The sequence below is a fragment of the Leishmania infantum genome, chromosome 17 (assembly GCF_000002875.2).
Source record: "Leishmania infantum JPCM5 genome chromosome 17".
Lineage (NCBI taxonomy): Eukaryota > Euglenozoa > Kinetoplastea > Trypanosomatida > Trypanosomatidae > Leishmania > Leishmania infantum.
This window is the reverse complement of record NC_009401.2, coordinates 533,280-559,106: the sequence shown is the minus strand read 5'-3', so window position 1 is coordinate 559,106 and position 25,827 is coordinate 533,280. Positions and strand designations below refer to the sequence as shown.

General features: G+C 63.5%; 5 protein-coding genes across 5 annotated transcripts; all 5 read right to left on the bottom strand.

Annotated features, from left to right (window-relative positions):
• Window positions 1–2,856: 2,856 nt before the first annotated feature.
• Window positions 2,857–5,154, bottom strand: LINJ_17_1280 (hypothetical protein, unknown function; the record flags this gene model as incomplete). The annotated part of the gene is made up of 1 exon (XM_001464749.1): window positions 2,857–5,154. The coding sequence occupies one exon, from the start codon at window positions 5,152–5,154 to the stop codon at window positions 2,857–2,859; it is 2,298 nt and encodes a 765-aa protein (XP_001464786.1).
• Window positions 5,155–6,074: 920 nt separating this feature from the next.
• On the bottom strand, window positions 6,075–7,871 carry LINJ_17_1270 (hypothetical protein, unknown function; the record flags this gene model as incomplete). Its single annotated transcript, XM_001464748.1, has 1 exon — window positions 6,075–7,871. The coding sequence occupies one exon, from the start codon at window positions 7,869–7,871 to the stop codon at window positions 6,075–6,077; it is 1,797 nt and encodes a 598-aa protein (XP_001464785.1).
• Window positions 7,872–9,087: 1,216 nt separating this feature from the next.
• On the bottom strand, window positions 9,088–10,980 carry USP (UDP-sugar pyrophosphorylase; the record flags this gene model as incomplete). The annotated part of the gene is made up of 1 exon (XM_001464747.1): window positions 9,088–10,980. The coding sequence occupies one exon, from the start codon at window positions 10,978–10,980 to the stop codon at window positions 9,088–9,090; it is 1,893 nt and encodes a 630-aa protein (XP_001464784.1).
• Window positions 10,981–13,256: 2,276 nt separating this feature from the next.
• Window positions 13,257–16,733, bottom strand: LINJ_17_1250 (putative 5'-3' exonuclease; the record flags this gene model as incomplete). The annotated part of the gene is made up of 1 exon (XM_001464746.1): window positions 13,257–16,733. One exon carries the CDS (start codon window positions 16,731–16,733, stop codon window positions 13,257–13,259), a length of 3,477 nt encoding a protein of 1,158 aa, XP_001464783.1.
• A 1,859-nt stretch (window positions 16,734–18,592) lies between these two features.
• On the bottom strand, window positions 18,593–22,786 carry LINJ_17_1240 (conserved hypothetical protein; the record flags this gene model as incomplete). Its single annotated transcript, XM_001464745.1, has 1 exon — window positions 18,593–22,786. The coding sequence occupies one exon, from the start codon at window positions 22,784–22,786 to the stop codon at window positions 18,593–18,595; it is 4,194 nt and encodes a 1,397-aa protein (XP_001464782.1).
• Between the last annotated feature and the right edge of the window lie 3,041 nt (window positions 22,787–25,827).

Below are 25,827 nucleotides of genomic sequence, written 5' to 3'. Positions count from 1 at the left end.
ACGAGTGCCCCGCCAGTGGCGAAGGGCACCCGCGAAGTGAAGAGAGAGAGGCGGGCGGGGGCCGTGCAGAAGCGGATGCGCGGGTGACAAGAAGGAAGGCGTCGGCCGCCGCGACGAGGCGAGCGAGCAGGGGCAAGTCGGTGTGGTGGGATCGGTGAGATCCGGGGTGGAGAAGATGAGGGCACTGCCCGTGTGTGCGCGTGTGCAGCGGCCCGTGAAGCGAGAGGGTAGGGAGGTGAAGGGTGCGGTGGCGCGCACGCTTTGGGTGTGGAGTCGGGGGAGGGAGGGGGGCTGTGGGGAGGCCAAATTTCAATGGCAGTGGGCAGCACACACGTGTGTGACCGAAGAGCTGCGAGCGGCAACAACGCACAACCGCAGCCCGAGAGCACAGAGGGTTAGGGAGGAGGACGAGGAGGAGGAGAAGCGGTCGGCAAGCAGAGCGTACGGAAAGCGTGCCTCTAGGCGTACACACACGCACGCATGCACACGGTACGTGCATAATACACGCCCTCGCTCACGTGTGTGAGTGAGGTCAACGTGAAAGAAGAGGGGCGGAGGAGGTAAGAAAAGGCGCCTGTTGTGTTGATGGAGAGGGGGGCTCCATCCCCACCGTCTAACCGGTTATAGGGCGATGTCGCCAAACGCCTTGCGACGTCGCCCGGCTGGCGCGAGGGGGAAGCGGGGGGGGGGGGGAGGGTGCACTTCGAATGCACAGACGAGGCCGTAGAGCCGGCTTGCAGCCTCCCCAACTTGAAGGAGAGAAGGCTGGCACGCAGGACACGCACGCACTTACGCCGCGGCCGAGAGCCGCCAGAAAGAGCTAGCGGAGACGCCGCACACACACAGGCGAAACGCTCACTGGTGCAGCCGAGGAGAGGTAAGGAGCGGATAGCCATCGTCGTGGCCGGAGCGCGGGGCAGACGTGCTGGAGAGGAGAAATGGAAGCGCATACGCACGCGTTACTCCCACACCCACCTCAGCAGAAAAAAAAAGAGGAAGCGTAACAGATCCACCCTCTGCACACCACCTCACCGAAGCCAATGCTCCTTCTGTGCAGCGCAGTTGTGGTGGTGGTAGGAGGGGAGGGGGGCGTACCGTCCGACGAGAATGATGGCAGCAGTTGTAGCAGCTCGACCGGAGCGAAGAAGGGAAAGGAAAGGCTGCCAAGTCCATGAGAGTGGAGGAAGAGAAAGAACCCGGCGAGATGCATATCGCTGGTCGCACGTGCATCCGTGGGCAAGCGCACTCTATGCGGCGCCGCGCCAGCATGCGGCCTCCTCCATGCACAGGAGAGAAGAAATGGTGCTGCGGCAGCGTGCGTCACAGGGCGACGGTGGCAACCCAACGCAAGACTCACGGTAGCGGTGGTTACCGTTCATCGCTGATTGAGGTCGTTGTGGGTGTGTTCTAGAGTGTTTGTAGTGGCATCCACCTCAACTCGGGCCGCGACGTGCTCGAGACATCCTTGTCCGCGCACGGGAGAATGCGCTTGGAGGGGGCGCGTGGCTGCACAACCGTTGAAAGTGTAACGCGCGCCGCATAAAGCGCCCGAGTACTGTTCTCCGTGTGGGCGCCCGACACTGAGCGGACGCCGACACACGCACACACGCACACACGCGCACACGCACACACGCACACACGCACACACGCACACACGCGCACACGCACACACGCACACACGCACACACGCGCACACGCACACACGCACACACGCACACACGCGCACACGCACACACGCACACACGCACACACGCGCACACGCGCACACGCACACACGCACACACGCGCACACGCACACACGCACACACGCGCACACGCACACACGCACACACGCGCACACGCACACACGCGCACACGCACACACGCGCACACGCACACACGCACACACGCACACACGCACACACGCGCACACGCACACACACGCACACACGCACACACGCACACACGCACACACGCACACACGCGCACACGCACACACGCACACACGCACACACACGCGCACACGCACACACGCACACACGCGCACACGCGCACACGCACACACGCACACACGCGCACACGCACACACGCACACACGCACACACACGCGCACACGCACACACGCACACACGCACACACGCGCACACGCACACACGCACACACGCACACACGCGCACACGCACACACGCACACACGCACACACACGCGCACACGCACACACGCACACACGCACACACGCGCACACGCACATGCAAAGTGAACGAGAGAGAGTCGTCGCATCGTTGTCTGGGTGGCAGGAGAATGTGGGTAAGCCCTCTGGAAGCGCCGCGATCGCCCCTCCTAGGAGGAAGAGGTGGTGCGCCACGACGGGAACAGGTAGCCATGCCCCAGCCGTCGTGACGGCGGCCCGCCCCTACTAGGACTGCGGCGGCTGCTGTCACGCACACTCGACACGTCCATCGGCAGCGACGTCACGTCACCGTGGCCGAGAGCGATACGGGCAAGGTGCCTGTCTGTGAGTCCGAGATGGACAGCAGTGGCGCTGCGCTCAGCAACAGAGGCAGCCGCTGTCACCTTTGCCATTCCTCTCCGCGGTTGCCGATAGGCGCCGATTCCGTGCCGCGTGGCGCCTTCGCCACCTCCACTGGAACAAGGCAGGACGGCGAGCGCTGCTGCACCCGCCCGGTGCGGATGTGGAGACGTCGCAGAGGGGCTGGCGGGGTAAGGCGAGGAGGCGGTCCTGACGGACCTACGGAACGGAGTTGCCCCGACGGCAGCACAAGCCGCAGCAGGAGCAGCGGCATCCACAGTCATCCAAGAAGCCGTGAGCAGCTCGAATGAAGCGTCGCCTGCAGTGCGACTCGCGGTGGCAGTCGATCACTGCCTTCGCCCCCGCGTCCCCACCGCAGGTGGCTGCCGCGCCGCCTCCGCACCCTTCCCCGCTATCGTGTCACAGCCACACGCGCTACCACCTCCGGTCGTTGCCTCTGCACTCGCCGTGCCGTTTTTGCGGTTGTCTGTAACGGACGAGCCGGCGTCGTCGTCGTCGCTATCCAGCGCTGCCCGCACCTCGGCCTCAAGGGATGGTGATAGGAAGCTTCTCTCGATACCGAGCCCGCTCCGACTGTGCGAGGGCTGCCGTTGTGCCTCAGGCAGCAAATATGCAGTGCTTGTCGTTGGCGCTGCTGCCCTGTCGCAATGGGTAAGAGAAACACGCCTACCAGACCAGAGATGCGCACCCATACCGGATTCCGCAGCATGTCCGTTCACGCGAGGCGCCAATCGGCAGGCCTGTGACGGCGGCGGCAACGCTGGCGCAGGTGGCGGTGTTGGCGACGAGTGCTCGGAGGAGTCGCCATGCTCCGATGCGGAATTGTCACTGAAACACTCGAGGGCCGGCATCGTGATCGCCGCTGTCACACACGGCCGGTGCGACTTGGCAGAACCGCCTATCGCTCGGCAATCTCTCTTTGCTCGCTGGGCATCTGCTGACGCTGGTGGAAGCACGGCTGCGGTCCCCTGCGTCACAAGCAGCGCCACCTCTATCGCCTTCGCAGCAGCCACCTGCGCCTCCAGTTGCTCCACTCGGCGCCGCAGCACGTCGCGCTCTGCCAGCGCCGCACTCCGCTGGACTGCTTCTCTCTCCAGCCGTGCGACCTCCTCGCACAACTGCTGCTTCGTCAACTCTCGCCACTGCCGTGCCTTCTCCGTTGCCCGGCGCAGCGTCGCTGCTTCGCGCTCATAGGCACCGATCTCCTCTCTGAGTGCCGCAAGCGACTGCGCTCGCAGTCGCGGTGGAGAAAATGTGTCGGAGGCAGAGCCGCCGTCCCGCCGTCCTGCTGTGTGTATTGCCGTCCCTTCGTGTGTATCGCCGCTGGCGGCATCATTGAAATTCGCGCCAGCGCCCCTTCTCGTCGCTGTCGCTGCCCCTCCTTCTCCCTGCTCTCCGGTGAGCACGTGCTCTGCCTGCAGACGCTCCACCTCCGCCTGTACGGCAGTCTCGGCCGCGGCCCAGGAAAGAGTGCGCTCAAGGCGCCTCTGCTCCTCCGCGGGGGCGGCAACGGAGGTGCTGGCGTTGGGCGAGTCGTCGCAGCGTTGAGTGTCATGATTCAGTATCTGTGCCTGGTGGGCCTGCAGGTGGCCGAAGGCGACCGCGTCGGCATCTTTGAGGGATACGGCACGTGTCGGTGACTGCTGCTGCGGGAGAGGTGGCGGTGGCGACAGTGGCGGTGCGGTGGAGCCGACAGTAAGGGAGGGCATCGACAAGCACTCGTCTTGGATGAAATCTGCGGCAGCTCTCTCCACGGCGGCGGAGGCTACGGTGGGCTGAGAGCCAGGGAGCAGATCGCCGCCACGAACGCGGCTGGAGGCGGGCATCATCGTCGCAGCGCTGCCTCGTGAGGGCGGCGGCAGAGCAGCAAGAGGTGCGTGCAGGGCGCCGTGTGCCTCCACAGCGACACCCTCTGACGCGCGGTCTGGGGTCAGCAGATGGGGGGAGGACGTGATAAGTAGTGCTGCCTGTGCAGGCGGCTTGCCTGCAATGCTGCTGGCAGCCTCCATTGACTGAGGCACAACCGACCAGACGGCGGTTGGCGGGCTGAGTTGCCCTGTCATGTCTTCCACGACGTAGTCGCTCCCGATGCGAAGCACCAGCGAGGACGACAACGCAGGCGCCGCAGCGGGCATCTGGCGGGAGTCTACAGAGTTCTGTGCGTGCTGCACAGCTGCTGCGTAGCGGCGTCCGAGAAACGGGGTCGATGAGCGTTGCCACCTGTCTAAGCCACTGCTGGCACTGACCACCACAGCTTCCTGTATCCACGCTACCGGAGGCAACACTCTCCCTGATGCCAACGCGGCCGCCTGCAGGGGAACACACATGGTCAGCTGCATCTCCTGCAAAGCCACCGCCACATCCGTGAGCAGCGCGTCTGCCGTTGTGCTAAAGGGTACAACATCCACGTCGATCTCGAGGCGCTCAACCGCAAGGGCCGTCGTTGGCGAGGAGGAGACTGTCGCCTGCGCAAGAGGGCGGACCACGTCCACGACAACCACCATCGCTCTCATGTCAGGGTGCACCCTGGAGGGCGGCATGTGTAGTGGCGTGATGGGAGTAGTGTTAGTGGGTCCCCGGGCGTGCCTGTGTCTCGTGCCCGTTGTCGAGAGGGCACTCCACATCAAGGAGAGATCGTGGAAGAGGACCGCGTCTACGATTCGTGAGTACGTGCATGCGTATTCGCCAGCCCCCACCCCTGCGCCAGAGAAGCAAGTCCGTCGAGAGGCACGACAGGCGGCAAGGCCACGACGCCAATCTATGGATCTGTATGGAAGGTATGTCCGGCGGTACGCCTCCAACAAGCACGATGAAAGCATGCGCTGCAGATGCGGGTGCGTATAAAGAAGCGCTCCAAACATGCACAGCCAAGGGCAGGTGAAGGATGGGTGGAGGAGACTGGAGGGCCGACGCGGAGTACCCGTGCGGGGACAGAAGAAGGGCCGCCGGTGTACACAGGGGAAGAGCGGCGAGCGGCACCATTGCGCATGGGCGGCAGCGTGCGCTGGCATGCATCTCACTTGCACCGGCGTTCGCGAGCGTGTGCATGCATCTGTGTAAGATGCGTGCGCACACGGTTTCTACAAGCTCCCACTCCAAGAGTCCGCGCTGGGCGCACGTGCGGGGTGCTATCCAGTGCCGTCGAAGGATGCAGTCAAGCGAGTTACATGCGCCATACGTAGATACATACCTGCCCCACATGCGCAGAAACGCATACGCATGCAAGCAACGAGTTCCTTCACCAGCGCGTGGCGTAATGTGTCGGCGTTCCTTTCCGCGTTGGAGGGGAGGAGAGAGCTTGCTGCCGGGAAGGCGATTGCGACCCATCACTTCATCGTTCTCTGTGCCTCGGGCACGTGCGCGGATGGCGGTACGTGCACACGGCACGAGAGACAGCCGGCAGGTATTCCGCACACAAATTACAAGGAAGAGAAAGGGCGGCGGAGTGTTTTCTGCGGAACGCTTGTGCGTAAGTGTTCGCCGTCCCTCCGCCCCGCCACCCCCGTACACACCTACACACACGCACAGTGACCCTCCTATCACTTTAGTAGCCAGCCGCAAATGCGGCACTATCATTGCCGTGGCGCAGCGGCGTCCGCGGCACGCGACGCTCCTCCTGCTCCCGTACCGCCTTCTCTAGGCGCTCGGCCAGCATGGTCAGTCGCTCACACTGTTGCTCCGCCTCCCGGCACACTTTTAGCTGTCTCTGCAGTTCGACCCTCCGCTGCAGGAGAGTCGCCAGCTCTGCGTCAGCACACGGAGCCGGCTGCCAGGGCTGCACCTCACACTCGCTTGCCGCGGTGGGCTTGGCAGATGAGCATGCCACCACTGACTTGTACTCGGCTAGCGCGGCGGTGTAGTCCTGCTGCGCGGCTGCCAAGGCGATGCGGACTGCGGCTTCCTCCTTCGCCGAAGCTTCGCAGGCCTGCACGTCGACGGTCCCTCGCACACGCAGTGCGTCCGCTGTGGCACTTGGGCCACTCGCTTCGCTCACCCTCTCCACCGTCGTGGCGTGCGCCACCAGGCCGACTGGCCCTGCCGCTGTAGCCGTGTGCGCCGTCGCTGCCGCGGTCGAGTGGTAGGAATGAACTTGGTGGGTGTCAAAAATCGAAGGGCGGGTACGGGGACTATGTGCGTCCTCGACGGCTCCGCACGATCGGTCAAGCGGCGCAGAGCGGCTTGGTAGCGTCGACGTCGAGGACGCGGGCATCAGCGCGGCAGCGAGACAAGGTGTCTCAGCTGAGATGTCTCTCGTCGCCGGAGCGCTGGTACTGTGCGGTGAGGCGGGAGACCGCAATGCCGTGTCACCAAGTCTATCCGAAGTTGACAACGCGGTCACTCGTAGCGGCAACAGCTCCGCATGAGCAGAGGCATGAGCAACTGACTCCTCCGACGTGACCTGTGCCGTGCCACTGGCCGGTGCAGTCCCAGAGCTGCGCAGGAAGTCATCGAGTGGCTCCGCCTGCATGTCAGCCGGTACCCGCACCTCTGCATACTGTCGAGGGGTGCGGCCGTGCGGGTGGTGCTTGCCAACCATGGCGTATTGAGGGTTGCACTGCCGCAGCACGACCATGGGCACCACAACACCCTTCAAGAAAGCGAACCTTGGCCGACCGGCCTTCCTCGCGAAGGACTGGCCGGTCAGCGTGTGCGCTGCATGGCCTTTGTTGACTGTCGTTGTGGCAGCCGAAGTGTCCGGGGCATTGCCGGGCGCACCCCCTCGCTTTCCATGTGTGCTCTTCGCGCGCTGGTCCGAATGCTCATCGCTGCGCTCACGGCTATCGCTGACGTTGAGAACGTCTTCAGCGCTGCGGTAGAGGCTGGGAAGCAGAGACGGCGCGTGTGATGCCAAGGTCAACGACGACGACCGCGCTGATGAAGTTCGCTCTTGTCTCGCCTCGCGGCGCAACCGGCGCCTCTCTTCCTCGAAGACGGCGTGCGTGCGGAGGCACACTTCCGTAATGAACGGCGCTCGCAGCACGGCCACCTTGTGGAAGTGTTGCGTGCCGCCGGCCCAGCGGTACTCACCATCCTTGTCTTGCAGGCAGAGACAGAGTTCCGCTTCCTGCAAGCTATCTGTCAGATGAGGAGTACGAGAAGTCAACGGGTCGGCTGCCTGGGTACCATCCACGACGGAACCGCTACTGTGATCCTTGCCGCCGCTGCGGCCCAGCAGCGAAGTAGGGCGGGCCAAGGAACAAGGGGCACTGTTGCCTCCGCTGATCTCGTGGTGGTCGCCATGTGTGTAGCCGGCGCATAATGTGGCACACATGCGCCGCTCCACCGTCTCCTGAACCTGCTGGAGGACCGCCTTCACCGTCGTGGTCAGCGTCACCTGCATCGATAGCCACAGGAGCGACCTGTGACGAGGCGTCGGCAGCGGAGCCGAGTCCTGCTGCAGCCCTGGCGAGCTAGGCAGCCTTGAGGCTGATATCTGGGGCGCAGGCCGCTGCTGATGTAGAGGGTGGAGGTTTAGTGCACTCCTCGCAAATGCAGGGGCCGTCGTCGCAGCAGCAGCAGCCTGTGGCGAAGGTGCCATTGGCGTCGACGGCAGAGCCGCGTCCGACTCGATGGCCACGCACACACGAAGAATGATGGGCATGAGCGATAGGGAAGAGCTGGGCTGCTTGGCTCTCTGGTTAGAAAGATGCATACACGCGTTGGCGCAGAGGGTGTATGCGTGCGGGCGTCTTTGGCCGTCGGATGGGCAGCGACGGCCACCAGGGATTTCGCAGGCAGAGACGCAGCGCGCGATCAGGAAACGCAAAACGTTGGCCCGGGCACAAGCTCAGATCTAAAGTGACGTGCAGACGCAGCTGCAGTGGCTCTGTGCGTACGCGTGCGCTGGTGTGGTGGGGGAGGAGGGGGTGGGGGCTGTCGATGTTTTGCCTCTCTCGCACACTGACTGAGCACCGAGTCCTTCGGGTAAGTAAAGCAAAGAGAGCTAGTGAGGGACAGAAACATGCTTTCAAGGAACACAGGCGAAGGCAAGCCGCTGGTCAGCGCGAAGCGGCCTCACGCAGACGCACAACCACTCGCTTGCGCGGGTCCACAGCGTGGCTCTGCGCATGTTTGGCTTGCCTCCGTGTACGTGGCACGTGCTCGCGGGGGAGGGGGAGGGGGAGGGGCAGGGTGGCCGGCAGGTCTCCCTCCCTTCGCTGATGGCACCGAGTCGCCGCGGCATGCTGTTTCCATCTTTTCTGAGCTGTCGTTGTTGCTTCTAAGGTGTGGCACCGGTGCTCTGCGCAAGTGTCCGTGTGGCCGGCACCCGTCATGGTGGTGGTGAGGGGGGAGGCCCACCACCGTCCTGCACCTTCTGCTGCGGCTTGCAGAAATGCGAAAGGCAAATAGGAATTCATGGCAGGGAGGTAAGACGGCCAGCAGTGCCGCGCTGTGTGTGGGCTGGCACACGGCGCTCTCCCACCGGTGTGTGCACACGCGCTGGGGCACCCACACGCGCCGTCGCTGGAAAGACGGCCCGGTGCGCCGGCAAAGCCAGCGCTCGTTCAACTACACGGGAGCACCCACGCCAGCAGGCACCCTCTCGGCAGCGACTACTACAACTTTGCCGGGTCAGCCGCACCAGACGGTGCACCGGCCTCGGACTCGCCCTTCGTACGGCAGTCCATCACCGTCATGGTCGTCTTCTCCAGCACAAACCCGCGGATGCGGTCCACCTCAGACAGCCTGCTATCGCACCCAGCGCCGAGAGACAAGATCGCGTGTACCGACCAACCGGCATTGCGCACCACAGCGTTGCGTATTACGTGCGGCAGCGCCATCGGGCCTGTCGGGCCGCGAATCGTGAGTGCACCGTATAGCTCCAGGCTCTCAATGATGACACGGCCCTCAACAATCAAGGTGCTGTGCTGATCGATGTGCACCTTTTCCGGCGTCGGAAAGACGCTCGCAAGGTCGTCGAGGGATCCGCTTGACGCGCACATGGCATCCAGCACGATTATCGGGAAGATATGCACGCCAATAGTGTCGTTCGCCACCGTCACCTCCGCCTGCGAGCTGTAGAAGAGCGGCAGTCCGATAGCCTTGAGACGGCGCCGCTGCAGCTCGTAGAAGTCAGCCTCGCCCGTGGCGGCGCAGTAGGCGCCGTTGCCCTGCGCCACAAGCGCTGCCGCCCCCTTTAGCGAGTTCTTCACTGGCTGGTACGAGAATCGCTCGAAGACGGTACCGCCGACGCGGTAGTCATCCTCGGAGAAGAGCAGCGCGATGTCCTGCATCAGGGACTCGATGCGTGCGGGCTTCTTGAAGGAACGACGCGTCTCGTCCGAGTACTTGGGGTTGATGAACTCCGGAACGATACCGTTCGACTCCCGCAGCCGGTCCACGTAGCTGGAGAGCTTGAGCACGAGGGTGTTGACGCTACCAGGGAACGGGGAGAAGCCAGTGGGGTCACTGGCTTCTTCGCCGCCATCCTTGTTAAGCGTGCGCGAAACCTCGGCAAAGACGTTGTACTCCACGCTCGCGACCAGCCACGGGTCGCCGCTATTCTTCTTGGCTCGGCATAGCAGCCCGATCGGCTCCTTCGGCACACGAGGGATGCAGGTGAAGTTCATGTCGAGCGAGTGCTCGGCGCTCAAGGCGAGGCTGATGGGGATTGTGACCGTCGCGCCGGCGTTGGTGTCCTGGATAAAGACAATGGACTCGTAGCCGGCCGCCAGCCAGTCGTTCACGAGTGGCTGCGCCGTCGCGGTACCGTCGCCGGAGTTCGGCACCACGTCTCTCTGCACAGTCGCGTTGTAGATGAGGGAGTGCACGTCGCCGTGACCGTGCGGCTTGCGCAGCAGCTTCCCTGTATCGTCCAGGGCGAGGTGCGCGGCGCTGTCGGCGAAGCAGAAGACCTGCCCCTGCTTGAGCACATGCAAGTTGGGCACATCCAACTGCAGCTCGCGCAGGAGCTGCAGCGTGCGGTCGTGCGTGTCGTCAGAGGTCATTATCACAAACGGTACCTCCTTCCCTCCCACTCGCTGTGCCCACCGGAGGTAGTAGGCGAGATACGTTGTGTTCGTCGCCGTCTCCACCGGCAGGCCCACCTTGATGCTTGAGTAGCCCAGACGTTCGCCCAGACCACCAGCAACCAGCACGAACACCGTCTTGCACAGCATCGCGGTTCCGGCGCTCTCCAGCGCGGTCCTCTCCGCCGTGCGCCGGTGCAGCGACGGGGCCTCGAAGATGAGAGGGGGCATCTCCAGCGCTGCAAAGTCCACCTCTTCGCTCTCACGCGCCAGCAGCTCGTGCCCGTTGCGGATGTACTGAGCGACGCCGCCGGGATACATGTTTGAAAACATGTACAAATCTGTAAGGAGGGCGATCTGCCTCTCGTCGCACTCATCCACGGTCTCCGGCCATCCCTCGAAGAGGTGACCCTGATCCAGGCCAGGCGTGCAGAGCTCCTCGCGCAACGCCTGCAGGTTGGAGTTAGACGGGTTCGTCATGAGGCCGCGTATCGACAGAAAAGGAGAGAGCAGACGGGCTCGGCGGGGAAGAGGCGACAGACAACGACGCAAGACAAGACGAGCAGCCATACAAGGGTTGTGCGGAGGGGGCGCGGCGGCGGGTCAAGCAGCGTCGAAGCGCTCACTCCGAGTGAGGGGGGTAGTGGCGGTGGTGGTGGTAAGACAGGAGAGGTGAGAAGGACAGGCACAACCAGCAGCGAGCGTAGCCCCTCCCCGAAACTGATCGAAAAATCCACGAAGCAAAGAAGAGAGTAAAAAGGTGAAAAGAAGGTGTGAGAGGGGGGAGGTGTCTCGATGGGTGGGTTGTCGTGCCTGTCAGGGGAGGTTTGATCCGTGCATGGTGGCACACACACACAGGCGCCGGCCTATACACGGCGAGATGGAGGAAGAAGGGGAAGGGCGGGGAGCGGCACGCAAACTTAAGACCAGAACGATCAAGTCCAAGCAGGGGCAACGCTCGGGGGAGGGGGGGGCGCAGCACTTTTCTGTTGTGCTCATGCACGACAGCGTTGTCGCAAGACTGGGGAGGGAGGAAGAAGGTCAAGGAACGGAAAGAGTGTAAGGTTCATCGCTGACGCCCCCGGCTGGCCGCCTTCCCTTTTCAGCGCTCCGCGGCGTTTGGGCGCACAAGTTGGACCACGCCTTCGCGACACTCGCGGGCCGCATCGACCCTTTTTAGGCAGGCTTGTGGCCAGGACCAGACCTTATCCGATTCGCGGCGACGGGACACTGGTCAGGCACATGTTCAGCGTCTTCTTGTGCGGGAGAGAGCACACGCAGACATCACGCTACTCACGAGACGGGTCATGACACATTCTTGCGCCGTCGCAGGTGTGCTTACACATATTGGTGGTGGTAGGGGGGAAGGCTCTCTTGTTGCGCAGTCCGTGTATACAGTGCCACCCGCTCAAACCCGCCAAGGGCGCAGTGAGCTGTCGGCGTGCCAGCTTCCTCACAAAACTGGGAACTGGGAAGCTGCATCGCGAAACGTTGGCGGCAACGCGATGCAGAGGGAGATGCAAGACGGCACCGTAAGCAATAATGTGAGAACTGCGCTAAAACGGTGAAGAAGCAGTGATAACGTACCGTACAGAGTGGTGCACCGAAGGACGAAGAGCTCATGGCCGCACGTGGGGGTGCCACGAGCAGCATGGACAACGTCCAAGGGCACCTGTCGTGTCGTCGTGCCAAAGGGAGCGGGCATCCTCTCTGCTTTTCACCCCTTTGGCACGTGTTCAACCGTAGCGCCCCGCGGCCGAGAACAGAAAACGCGATGCACTCATGATGCCGTCGCGTCGTCGTTGGCGCATCAGATGGAAGGGGAGGGAGAGAGAGACGGAAGAAGACATCGAGCAACGCCCACGACAGACAGAGAGACAAACGAGGGGGACGGGGGGTCGTTTCTGCAAACCCCTTTCCTTCGCGGGCGCTTGTGTTTGGGGGAACGACAGCGCTGCACCGTCTTCGCCGGGCATTGATGGCAGGTACAGAGTCATCGATAAAAGGGGGGAGGTGAAGATAGAGTGCTCCCGTCCCACTCACTCATACCCATACAGCCCACGCGCGCACGCACAATCCTGGCTGGTCTGAGTGCCGGCATCGCCGTCCTCCTTCACGCGCACGCCAATCACTTGTGTCCTGCATTGTCCGATCCTTGTTCGAGGTGCGTTTTCCAAGTCCAGAGACATGCTCTCGCCGTGCACAGCTGTGCTTGCAAGAAGTGCAAGGAAGCATAGACATACATGTGTGTATGTGAGAACGAATAGGCAAGGGGGAGGGGTCAACGAGGCGCGGCAAGCAACGCCGATGCTGAGCAGCACATGGGTGCGCGCAAAACGTTGAGGGACAAGGGCTCTGCCACAAGTCAGGACGATGTGGCACGCAAGGCCGCCAGGTGGTCTCGCCACAGAGCGAGCGAGAGAAGATAGCGGGACTGAAGGAAACGAGGAGGAGGGCGCTGGCACACACGAAGAGAGAAAGAGGTCTTGCTTTGATCGAACACCTTCAGAACAAGCGGACGCGACCCTCTTCTCCGCCTCCCGCCAGCGTCGATCTACAAAAGCCCTCCGCTACAGACCCTGCGTGTGCGCGTGCGCTGTCGCTTTTCGTTGCTTGAGTTTGCCTTCTTGAGTTTCTCGTCATGTCGAAATCACTAGCAAGTCCGATCGCGACACCACGTACGTGCAGCCACACAGTCCGCAGCACCGTGGGTTGTAGGCGCACGCAGATCCTTCCCTCACCAACAAAAGTTGTCTCTAAAGCGCAGTGATGCTGTAGCACGCCGCGTAGGCGGAGTGGTCTGGGTCCATCAGGGGCGGCTCTGGAGGATAACGGCTGCTGAAGAGCGCCACGCACCGGTGCGGGTCGTACGGTGCACGGCAGATGAAGCAGCGCCGGTTGCGCGAGAAGTTCACGGAGAGACAAGCCGAGCACTGCCAGTCCGCGAAGGCCGTGAAGATGCTGTGGCGGTGCAGCCCGCTTCCTGCGCTGCGGCCCTTGGGCGCGACGGCGAGGCCCAGCGCGAAGGCAAGCGAGACCAAAGCGGCGCCGATGCCGCACAGCTGCAGCAGGACCGGCCAGCTCCGTAGCCAAGATGGCGTGGGCGAGGAGCGCCAGAGCGTCGCCTCCGCCGTCAGTATACCCGTCGCAACAAGGCACAAGGCAAACTCGCCAAACAGCATGGCGGGCGTGAGGGCCTGGGCCTCGGCGGCGTTGTTCGAAGCCGCGCGGGCGCGTGCTTTTCTGCCTGGCGGATCAGCGCCGCTGCCGTCGCGCCGCCGGCGCCCGTCTTTGCTGTACTGCGAGCGCCGGTCCGCCGCAAGACGGCTGCCGTCCGGGAGCACCGTCAGACTCGGGATGGGCACGTTGTATGAGTAGGTGCGCGGTCGCGACAGAGGCGGGACAACTTCAACAAGAGAGGAGCAGACGATGGCGGTGCAGTCCCTCATGTCGGCCGGCTTCTCCCCCGCGGAAAGCACGGACAGGCCGCTGCCCTGGATGCGGTGGCCGCGCATCATCGCTGCGGTGCTCCCTGCGACAGGCGGCTCTTTGTGAGCGGGAGAGGCCCGCCGCGGCGTTGGAAAAGGTGCGGGGTCAGCCCTTTCACTCGCCACGAGGTCGGTAAAGTTTCCGGCCGTTGCGGTTGTGGGCGTAGCGTCAGTGGATGCGTCTGTTGAGTCCTTGGCGAGCTGTGCCGGCCGCCCCTCGAAGACGAGGTGCCCCGAGCGTAGCGCGTTCCGCTGCTGCTCCGCTTCCGTGTACGTCCCACTGGCAGCGGCCACCAGCTCCTGCAGCCGCGACACGTTTGCGAAGGGCAAGAGCACCGTCGCCAGATGGTCCTTGCCGTAGGCGCCAGTTCTGTCGACCACCCAGCGGTGCGGGAACGTGTCCGCCAGCTCGGCTGGAGGAGACGCCATCGTTGCACGCAGAGCGTCGGGCACGAGCTGGCGGCTTGGTGGGGGCAGAATGCAGAGCAGCTGGCAGAACGGTGACGGCGGTTGCCACTCTAGCTTGGGTGCCGCCAGCGTGGTCTGCACCTGCGGCCCTTGCGCACGCAGAAAATCAGCGATATCGAGGGCCAGCGGGGCGTGGTGGAACGGGTAGTACCACGCCCAGCTCACCTGCAGGGATATGGAGCTGTAGTAGCGCCACACAAACCGCATTCCCTCCACATACGACCTGCACGCTGCCTGCGACCCTGCCTCATCGCGCAGCGATGTAGTGCGCAGGTACACGTCGCGCCAGCAGCGGCGATCCTCAGCCGAGCAGAGCTCTGGCGTTGCGGCGTCGTGTGGCTTCATTGCCCCCGACTGGATAGCGAACTGGCGAAAGCACGCCGCCTCGACCGCCGCGTACGCGCGAAGCAGCCGCTCCAGCTGCAGCAGCCGAATGTCGTACTCGCCGCCGGTCAGGTATCCGTACGGCAGCACTGCGCGGACATAGACATCCATCAACGTGTCCATGGCACTCTCCCCACAGTAGACGCTCGGCAGATGCGGTAGGAAGTCGTTACCGAGCAGTACGCCGAGCACAATGAAGTCGTCGATGATCTTCGAGTTGCTACTCGAGGTGCACGGGTGAAAAGGCGGCGGAGGGGCCTTGGGCTTCCCGTCAAGCATCCCTCTGCGCTTTCCACCGCCCTTTGCCGCCGCTGGCCTTGCCGCCTTCGCATCATCACTGCCGCCACCGTCGACCTCGCGGCTGCTGGTGCCCTTGTAGGGGTAGAAACAGAACCCGTTCGCCGACACGCAGTTGTCCACGCACTCGAGCGGGTCGCCCCGGAGCTGCAAGCCATTTTCCAAGCACAGTTGATACACCTCCGACACCACAGACGCCCCGACAACGTCTATGTCGAAGTACTGGTAGCCACTGCTCGGCTCAACCACCATGTCAGCAACGTGCTGCGGCGGTGCCGTCTTTGGGCCCATGGTCGCCGGCGACGCGGGACTCGAGGGCGCCTCAGAGCGCCAGAAAGGCCCGCATTCGTCCGCCTCGTCGTCGCTTGGCGCCGCCATGGAAGCGGTGCCGCTGGCGAGCGCCACCTCGTCCCCCGCCGCGGCCGTCGGCGCGGCAGCCGAGCCGATCGACGACATCGACGAGCTGGGCACGGCCAGCCTTCGAACTCGCCGTGGTTTCACCTTCGGGGACACCTTCTTGGTGACGAGCGTGCCGCCGGCGGTGTCGGGCAGCAACGCCTGCTCGTAGCTGGACCGTTTCTGGTCGCGCAGGATGACCACACGCGGGATGTGCAGAGAAAGCGAGAGGAAGATGAGGTCGGCGTCCAGCCCAGCGATGACGTGACAACCGCTGCCGTTGAAGCCGGGGAAAGCTGACTGGGTGCGCAGAAAGTCGAAGATTTTGTGCTCGCCCTCGCCGGCAGTGTTCGAGTCCGAGAAGATGACGGTGAGGCCAGCCCAGTGTGCGCAGGTGGCATTGATGGCGGCTGGAGACGCTCCGGCCTCCGCCTCCGCCTTGCCGCCGTCGTCGTTCTTCTTTGGCGCCAACTTGTGACGGATGTAGTCCCGCACGGCAGCCGCCACGGCATCCATGAAGGCTGTGCCAGGGGAGATGCAGTTGCTATCGAACTTGGCTGGCGATGCCGCCGCTGCCGGCTGCCTGCCGACTTGGGCGGCGGCGCAGCACGCACCTTCCGCACCTTCGCTTGCCAAGGTCAGCGCAGTAGTCCATGGCGCCGCGGCCAGCGTATGGGCCTCCGCCTTCTCGGTCGCGTCCTCCGCCAGCGCCATCGTTGCGCAACCGCCATACAGCACATCTCCCATAAGTGCCTGGCTCACATCCGCCAACTCACGCTCCACCCCGTCGCACTCTGCTTGCGTGAACTCCTTCTCGATCGCCGCGACAATGGTCGCACTCAACTCGTGGCTGCCGCCGTGAATCGGCTTGTCCGTGTCTGTGAGCGGTGCGGCGGAGCTCATGTACCGCCGCGCGCGCTGCTGGTTCATCTTGGCACGCGGCACAACGCCGTCGACGGCGATGTAGATGACATGCTGCGGACGCACCGTTACGACAAGCGTTTCGATGGCGAGGCAGATGCTGCGCAGCTTCTCCTCCTGCGTACGTAGGGCGACAGACGGGTCGTGCTCGTCGTGGCAGCAGGGATGAATGAGCCCGTTGAGATCGATATAGAGGCCGTGCACATCGCCAGGGCAGCTGTCCATCACCATGGATGGGTACTTCCTCGTCAACCATGCCGCGAACTTGGGGACGCCCATTGGTGCAATGACTCAGCTGCCAAAGAGACGTTCAGCGCCCGAGGGTACAACGTGTGTGTGTGTGTGTGTGTGTGGGGGGGGGGGGGCAAAAGCGGTGGGAAGGCGGATCGTCTTTGAGGCCTGTGCGAGCCACAAGGCGAACCAACGCGGGATGGGGATGAGGGGCAGAAGGGACTAGCAGTATAGTGCGCCCGGCGCGCTCACTGGAGAACGAGAGATACGCACAGGACCAAAAACGGTAAGGGCAAAGCAGCCGCAGGCCACCGGCACGTGGGCGGGCGCGGCGTCAGTGAGTCGGCGCGCAGCGCGGAAAGCGTGCGTGGCTAAGCGCGTACGTGTACCTGTCGCTCGGCATGCAAAATGAGCCTCGCGAGTGAGAGAGGGAGGGGAGAAGAAAGGAAAGAGACGCGTCGTGAGAGAGCAGCTGGAAAAGGGGGCCTGCTTGGCGGTTCAGCATGCCAGAAAGCGTGCGCCTGTGTTGGGGGAGGGGGGGCGCCGTGGCAGTGTTGCTGGTAAGACTCGGTGTCGGTGCGTTCACTCGCGTGCGATTCGCCGAAAAGCGAAGATGCGCACAGAGGGAAAACGAGAAGACGACAACATGAGGGTGAGTCGAGGAGCGGAGCGAACACACACACACACAGAGTGAGGAAGAGAGAGAGGCGTACACGTACCTGCCTATGCGCTTCCATAGATCCATTTCAGAGATGCTCGTGCTTACCCACGGCCCCCTCCGACGCCACTGCAGCCCTCTACGTAAAGCAGCAGCAACACAAGCAGCACTTACGCACAGGTCGAGCGCCGCAGGGACGGAGAGCACTCGTGGGACGTCGCAGACTCGCATTCGTGCTCACCTCTTTCCCGCCTGCTTTCATGGCGATGCCTGCTTCGGAGGCTCTGCCAGTACGCATGTGCGCACATGGATCGAGCGACCCCCTCCCTCCCACTCCACCCACCCCTCTCCTCTTCGTCTCTCTTCCTCTCTGTCTGCCGTCTGGAGCGGAGTTGCGCGGTGGGGTCGGCGTACGTGCCCCGCTCAGGTACGAGGGCGGTGAAGAGTGCGAGGCAAGGTTCGAAAGGGCGAAGAGGAGCACCGCAGATGTGAAAACTCAGCAAGCGACACACAAAGAAGCGAGAGCGAAAAAAAAAAGGCGCGCTTGATCTGGTGGCATCCGGCGCGGAACTGTCCGAGTGTGCGTGTTGGTGCACGTGCGCATGCCGAGTTGCGCATGTCTGTGCGACGGGAGAGCAAGCACAACAACGCAAGGCTGCACAGCACAGGAGAAAGGGCCCGAAAACAGAGAGGCGTCCGCTCCCACCCTCCCTCTTTTGAAAGGCAGCACAGCCTCTGGGCGCAAGACCGCCCCCGCACAGGGGTGCACTCGCACGCAAGCGCATATCGTCCTGCGTGCACGAGGCACTCGACGGGTGCCGCGTGCACCCTGCACATCGATGAAACCGACCAATGCACGTGCATGCACACCTTGAGCATGACCGACATCGTCGCCGCCGCCCGCCTGCGAGCAGGGCGAGGGGAAGAAAGACGAGAACGGCGCAGACGAGCGATGAAATACCGCAGAAGAGGGGAAGGAGGAAGACGAGAGCCAACACGCGAAAACACAAAGTGAGACACGTTGCGGGCAGCGCCGCAGCGTGCGCCCTCCCTCCCGAGCAGAAACACCCACGAATGTCGCGGATGAGAGTAGCGGCGAGAGAAGAGGGGGAGGAGATGTGAACAGGGTTCAAAGAGAAGCATGAGCTTTCCTCGCTCGCCTCGCCCCTCGCCTCACTTTTGCCCGCGATATCACGGAACCCGCAACACCCACGCATCGTCGTCCACGATGGACGGCGTCATCCCAACGTCACCGACCACTGTGCTGCGTGCCACTGCGATGCGTTGAAGGCGAGTGGGTCTCCAGGCGACCCAGCAGCAGCTCCTCCAACCGCTCCGTCCGATCCACCATGTTGTGCAGCAGTCCCATCACATCAGCGGTCTTCGACGACGACGCCGGAGACCGATCTCCCTCACCCCGGCACACGTATGCAAGCTTGCTCCCGGTGAGGGCGAGGCCACTCCATGCAGCCGATGAGCTGACACTGCCGCCACTCCCGCGCGCCACCTGGCCCTCTGGCTGCTGGCGGAGGTCCAGCCACCGACGGAACTGTCGCACCTCCTCGTGTACGTTTTCGTGCATTTTCTTCAGCTGCAGCACCTCCTCGTTGAGCTCACGAGCCCGCACCTCTAACTCGGTCTTCACTTCGCGCAGCCGACACGCCAGCGCGCGATCGCCCTGCCGCTTGCAGGCCCGCATGTCAGCACGCCACTCAGCACGCAGTGCCTCCATCTCGCGCCGCCGGGCCTGCAGGTCGCGCCGGCGTGCCCGCAAAGTCTGCTGCAAGGCAGCAAGGCGCACCGCGTGATGTCGTGCACGCGCATCGTCGGCATCGACGCTGGCACTGCCGCTCGCTGGCCCGCCAGAGTAACTGGGGCGGTCGGCAGGTGCCTCTGTTACCTGCTGCGCCGATGCAGCGGAGGTGCAAGTTGGCGGTCCTCCCCATTGCGCACCACCGGGGACAGTCGTCCACGGCGCGGCTGCGGAGGACACACTCGTGTTCCGGTGCGGGTCAAGATGTCGGCTGCGCACCCCCATCAGGGCATCTGAAGATGGCACAACGCTTGCGTCAGGCCACAGTCGATGCGGCTGCGACTGTGGCTGTAGCGAGGTAGAGTGGAGGGGACACTGCCCAGGCAGGGCAGCGTGAGCGCCGACTTCGCCCAAGCGCGAGTCCATTAAGCACAGCTGCGGCGCCGGTGAAGAGGCCGACATCCGCGTTGCAGCGCTGCCCAGGATCATTGATCCCGCGCCGCTGTCGTCGTGTTCTCGTGGGTGCCGCTGAAGTGGAGTGGTGTAGCCAGAGGGGTTTGTGGCAGTGGTGCCGATAGCAAGCAACGACGACGTCGGCTGCGGCGGCTTCTGCTCTTGCAACGCCGCAGGTCGGCCCGGCAGTGCACTGACAGTCGTCAGCATGGCTGAAGGGGCAGGAGGCGGTAGAGAAGAGGTCACGCATGTCGCCGGGCCCCGATCGCGCGGCGTGCTTACAGTGTGTATTGGAGCGCCGGCATTTGCAGCCACGATCGCTGCTGCACAACCTGCCGGATGCGCCCAAACAGCTCCAGCGGCGCTGGTGGTGTGGTGCTGAGCAGTAGACTCATCCAGTGCGCGCTGGTATGCCTCCATCTCGCGTTGAACGGCAGAACGCAGCGCTTTGATGAGCGCCGTCCACCGCGCGCGCAGCGCCGCCGCTTCATCGGCTGCCTCCTCCTCCGATATGTACAGCTCGTTCGATGCTGGGACTGCTGACCTCGACGGCAGGGCGACGGCATGGGCGCTCGATGGAGACTTGTGCGCGCCCTTCGACAGCAAGCGCTGCTGTTGGAAGTGAAGTTGCTCTGCCCTCGCCTCTTCCTCGCGGCGCTCCTGTGTGCGCAGCTGGGCCAGTGAAGCCTCAAGGCTGGCGATGCTCTCCTCCAGCACACGCGTCTGACGCTCGTGCTCACTGTCTGCGGCTATAATGGCAGCCTCCAGCGCCTGCAGCTCTGACTGCAGCTTCTCCAGCCGCCGTCCCTCCCCCGCTGAAGCACACGCTGCTGCGGCAGCCTCCTTCAGCGCCGCCATGGCCTTCTCCACCTCCATTAGTCGCGATGACCTGTACGCCTCCCTCCACACCTCGAGGTCCTCCTGCCGAGTCGTTTGAAGCGCTTGTGCCTCTTGGTCGTACTGCCGATGCGCCTCCTCCCGCACCTGAGCGAGGCGCGTCTTGATGAGCTTCGCCTGCTCCTCTTCGTCTGGCATACGCACAGCCGCTACGTCTGACTGCAGAGCCGCAGCTGGCAGGGTCGGGACGGGCAGAAGCGTCGGCATCTCCGCCGACGGCGCCGGGTGATCGCGCAGCCACTCCCGCTTGCGAGTCGCGAGCTGTGTCGCGAACGAGGGCTGCTGGCGAGGATTGAAAAGTCTCGGCGCGGACGACGATGCCGACGACGCCAAATTCTTGTCGAGTTGGGCTTTCAAGGCCCGCACGGCCTGGTCGTGCTTCGCCTCCAACTGCTTCATGACCATGAAGTGGCGCGTGTTCTCGGCCTCGCGTGCGCGCTGCTCCTGATTCGCTGTGCGGCCGAGTGCGGCGATTGCCTCTGCAGAAACGGATGCAGCGACATCCACCGACGGGGCCGCCGTGAGGGATCGGCCAGCCTTCTTATTCTCCACCATGATCTGCGTTTCCTCCTCGAAGATGCGCACAGCCCTGTCAGCCTCATCCCGCAGCTTCTGGTCCTCCTCGTCCAGCTTCGCCTGCTCTGCAGCACCGATGCCACGCGCGCTGAAGCTGTCTGCGGGGCTGGAGAGGTCGGCCGTGGGACTAGAGATCGCAGAAGAGGTGAACGATGAACGACTCAGCGGCGGCGGCGGCTGGGCCGCTTTAAGGGATGCCTCCTTCTCCCTCTTTTTCGCGGCGTACTCCTCTCGCAGCCGCGCCACCGCGGCCGCGCTTGCCTCCCTTGCCTTCAACACCTCAGCGTCAGCTGCGGCCTGTGCTGCGGCAATCGCGGCCTCCTCGGCGTCTGAGGACGCGTCCGCCGCCGCGGCTGCCGAAGTGGTATTCGGTGTCGTTGTTGACGATGCAGCCGCAGTCGCCTTCTCCTTCGCTGCCAGATCCGCCTGCTTCGCCTCCACCACCGCCTTTAGTGAGGCGAGCATCGCCCCGTTCTGTACCCGCCGCTCCTGCACCTTCTTCTCAAACTCCGCCTCGGTGGCCTTCGCAGCAGCGGCGACGGCGTCGTTCGCGCGGAGTCGCGCCTCCGTCAGTGCCGACGCCTGCTCGCTCTTGAGGTGGGCAAGGGCAATTTCGCTTTCCTTTCGCTTCGCCTCCCGCAGCTGCGCCACCTCGGCGGCGTTGCGTGCCTCGAGCGTCTTCCTCAGCTCCTCTGGGGACTGCTGGAATGCTTTCAGCAGAGTCTGCTGCTTCTCCTCCACCTGTTGCTGCAGCTCTCGCACGCGAGCACCAACGTCGTGCAGGCGAGCCTTCCAGCTCTCCTCGATCTGCTTCACTTCACGGGCGATCTGCAGGCGACGCTGAGTGGCCGCACTAGTCACTGACGATGCGGCCACGGTGTCGCCGGCTGCACTGGACCTCTCCTGCTCCCAAGCGGCGTCGAGATCCTTCTGAAGCTTCGTCCGCGCCTCCGTCAGTCTCTGTCGCTCCGCGCCCGCCTTCTTGTCCAGTTCGATGCGCAGCGCTCGGAGCTGCGCCTCATTCCCTTCCTCCAGTCGCTTCCGTAGAGCAGCCTCCCGCTCCTTCATGCGGGGCAGCCCCGCGTTTGTTGTGGCGCGGCTCGCACCTAGAGAAGGAGGGTGCGAAGCCGCTGAAGACAGCGCCAAGATGTCTGACACGTCTGGTGGGGCTCGCGGTGCGCTGGCACCGTCTTTCATGGAGCTGCCTGGTGTCCGACTGTCTTTCGCAGTCGCGGTACCTGTGGTGGCCGGCGCCGCGCCGCCACCGCCGATGTCCGCAAGAGACCCAGGTGTCCGGTTCGAAGAGACTGCTGCGGAAGGTTTCAAGAAGAAGGAGTCGGCGATGGCCTTGGTGGACCCCGTTCCTGCGGCCGTCCGGCCGGTGCGGGTGGAGCCGCCAACGGCGGCGCCCGCACTACTACCGCCACCGCCTCGCTTCGCGCGCTCGTTGACGACCTGAGTCTTGAAGTGCTCATCCATCGGGTGGTCCCAGAGACTCTCGCCGGTTTGGAAGTTGAAGTAGTACACCTCGTTGTCGTCCGTCTGACACGCACGCCAGCCATCGGGCAGTGCCGCCCGAAGCCCCTCTTTTGCTATCCACATCAACTCCGGCTCCTTGGCGGGGTCAATACCGATGTACTCGGCGTACTCCTCCAGCTCACCTTCAGACGCCTCGTAGTCCTGCCCGTAGTTGCTGGGCAGGATCGTGGAAACAGTGCCATCCTCGCTGCGGAACACCTCACCGGAAGACGGAATCTCATTCATGTTCTCCGTAGATGGAAACCAACTTGTTCTTTGCAACGGAAAGCGTGCCTCTAGGCGTACACACACGCACGCATGCACACGGTACGTGCATAATACACGCCCTCGCTCACGTGTGTGAGTGAGGTCAACGTGAAAGAAGAGGGGCGGAGGAGGTAAGAAAAGGCGCCTGTTGTGTTGATGGAGAGGGGGGCTCCATCCCCACCGTCTAACCGGTTATAGGGCGATGTCGCCAAACGCCTTGCGACGTCGCCCGGCTGGCGCGAGGGGGAAGCGGGGGTGGGGGGAGGGGGGCCTGCGTTCCGCTTTCGCGGGGTCGTTGTCTGCCGCTTTTTGATGACCTCTACGGACAGTGCAGGGTCCACCCCCTCCTCCCGCCCTTATCCATCACGTCGTGCTCTTTTTCATGTTGCTAGGTAGACCCCGTCTCGCGTGGTACGCAGGGTTGCGGTTCCGGCGGTCTCCAGGATTAGCGGCGGGCTTGCTGTATTTCAGAAGTGACCGTGTATGGGAGAAAAGTCATCCATGCATGCATTGCAGCATGAATCGCATGGCCGCGTGCGCAGCCTTCATGGAGGGCAGAGAGGGCCGGCGTGCTGTCGCTGGGAAGGTGTGGTGCTGCCGCTGTTCTTCGCTTTCTTTGGAAATGTTGTTTATGCCTACAAGGCACAGCAAACCGCGCAGAGCCCAGCCGAGTTGATGCTATTTGCGCCTGGCGCCCCTCTCCTTCCCCTCAGAGGCTACCGGTGACAACCATCTGCCTCGTATGCGGATGCATGCGTACCGCGCATCCTCCCCCTCACCGTCCTCCTGGGGTTGCAGCCTATGTGAAGGCCGTGCTCTGAGGCAGACGCCAAAAGGCGTGCGGCGCGACGTGGTTTATATTCGGTGCTGCCCGTTGGCGCCACAGGCGGAGTTCGCTTTGGGCGCTCTGAGGCAGATCCGCCCACGAGGAACCGCAGTGGAGGCCTCGTGACCGTTTTCGAGCAGAGCCGGCGCGTCGCCGCGAGGAAAAGACAAAATTTGTGAGGGGGCATGTGCACGACTCGGGCGGCACACCAAAGCCGACCCATGAGCCGTCCCAGCTCTTCCTCCTTGTCAGCTGCTTGAACGAATCGGTGCTCAGCTGGGTGCACGTCTGTTTTCCACCGCAGACCGTTCCCAAGTTGTGGTCAAGCGCCACGCCAGCCAACGCAGACATGTTGCAGGTGCCGGTCTCGTCGTCATTCGAGGTGGCGGTAAGCTTTTCCGCGGCGATTCGGGGCGCCTGCAGAGCTGTCTCCACCGCCTGTCGACCACCCGTCCGTTGGATGCTGTCGATGCAGACCTTCACGTGAATGTCGGAGGCGGGTCGCGCGGCACACATAGGATGGCAGGCCGATGTTGCTGTTGCCACCCACGTCATCCTCTGGGCCAACAGCCAAGCTCATTCGGGTGCGCTCTTCGCTGATGCACGGAGCGGTCCCTGGTTCACAGGCTCAAGAGCAGCCGCAGATGCACGTAAAGACGCACCTGGAAAAGATGACTTTGCCAGATCTGCCACCCCCCCACACACACACACAGTCGTCGAGCACGAGTTCTCCCATGGCTGCGCATCCAGACCCACCTCCGCGTTGTAACGCTGCTCATCTGGCCAGCTGTTGACTTGTCGCGGCCAGAGAATGAGGGCGCCGCCGTCCGATACGTCCTTTCTTCTCTTCCACGACGGTGGGGGCTCATTCAAGGAGAGGGGTCGCTGCTGCGCTGGGCACACCATAACGATTGCTGCCAGTGAGGGGAGGGGCCTCGACATCCGCGTCTGTCACCGGCGGCGGAGGAGTGACGCTTTCTGGGAACGCGCGGGGGCACTGGTCGGGGGTACTTTCCATGCACCGCATCCGTTGCTGGTTCTCGCTTCTCATCTCGCCACACAGATCGGCAAGGTGCATCGCTTTCCCCTGTGCCGCGTGCAAGGGGGCTCCCGCCGCTCTTCTTTGGCCACTGGTAGGCGTCCATAAGCTGGTTTCGGGCACGGCTTGTAGGACGTGCAGGATGGCCCCTCCTCCTCTTCAGGCTGTGAGAGCCGGGTAACCTGCACGGGAGCAAGATGGCGCGTGTTCGAGGCGTGGGGAGCACATGTGTGCTCTCCTTCGGCTGCTTCCCTCTGCTCACGGTCACCCTGCGGGGATGCGGGCGCCATCGGTGCGCCCTGTGCCGTGTAGGCGTCGCATTGTGGGCGCGGCAGCTCCGTAAGGCGGTGGCCACCGTGTTTGAGGCGGGAAGGCAATCACTGGGGCTGCTGTGGGGGTACACGCGAGTCGGCCATCTCAAACTCACACCTCTTCCAAGACGGAGCGGAATTCCTGAACGGGCACAACCTCGCTGGCCAGCTTCTCGCACGCAGCCGAAGAAACGCTGATGAGCTTCCTCACGTTCTCTTCAAGGTGCTGGAGCTCCGAGGTGCGGAGTTCGTCGTCGGCGATATGAGACGGGGACTCCCTAGGCGCCCTCAGCCCGCTCCAATACAAGTGGGCCGCTGTCGTCGTTCGTCCTTTCTTCCACCAGCCAGGTAGAGAAGCTTTTCGAGGCGCCACCTGCAGGTGTATCCCATAGGGGTCCCTCGATGAGATCTCTGCGATGCCGTCCTGATCGAAGGGCCATGTAGGCCTCATCCAGCACGGCGACCGGCAGAAGGGAAGCGATGTTGTAATGAGGACGACGAGCGCATGCGCAGGTGTGGAATGTGTGCATGTTCATATTACAACGCCACCGGAACCGGTCCGGCATGCGTGTGAGGGGGACGCCAACGTGGTGTTCAGGACATGAGGTGAATAGGGCGTTGTTGCTCATGTCGCCCTATGATTAGCTCTCTCTCTGTCTGTCTTCGCGCACTGCGGTGCAGTGTGGGAGGAGAGGGGGTGGTGGTGGTGGTGCAGCTAATCCGGCGCACTGGCCGCACGAGAGGATGAGAAGTGGGAAGACAAGAGAAGCAAGGTGCGTCCGCATTACACGTTCTTCGCCACACCTCTACTGTCATACATGTCTGTGCGTGTGCCGCGACATAC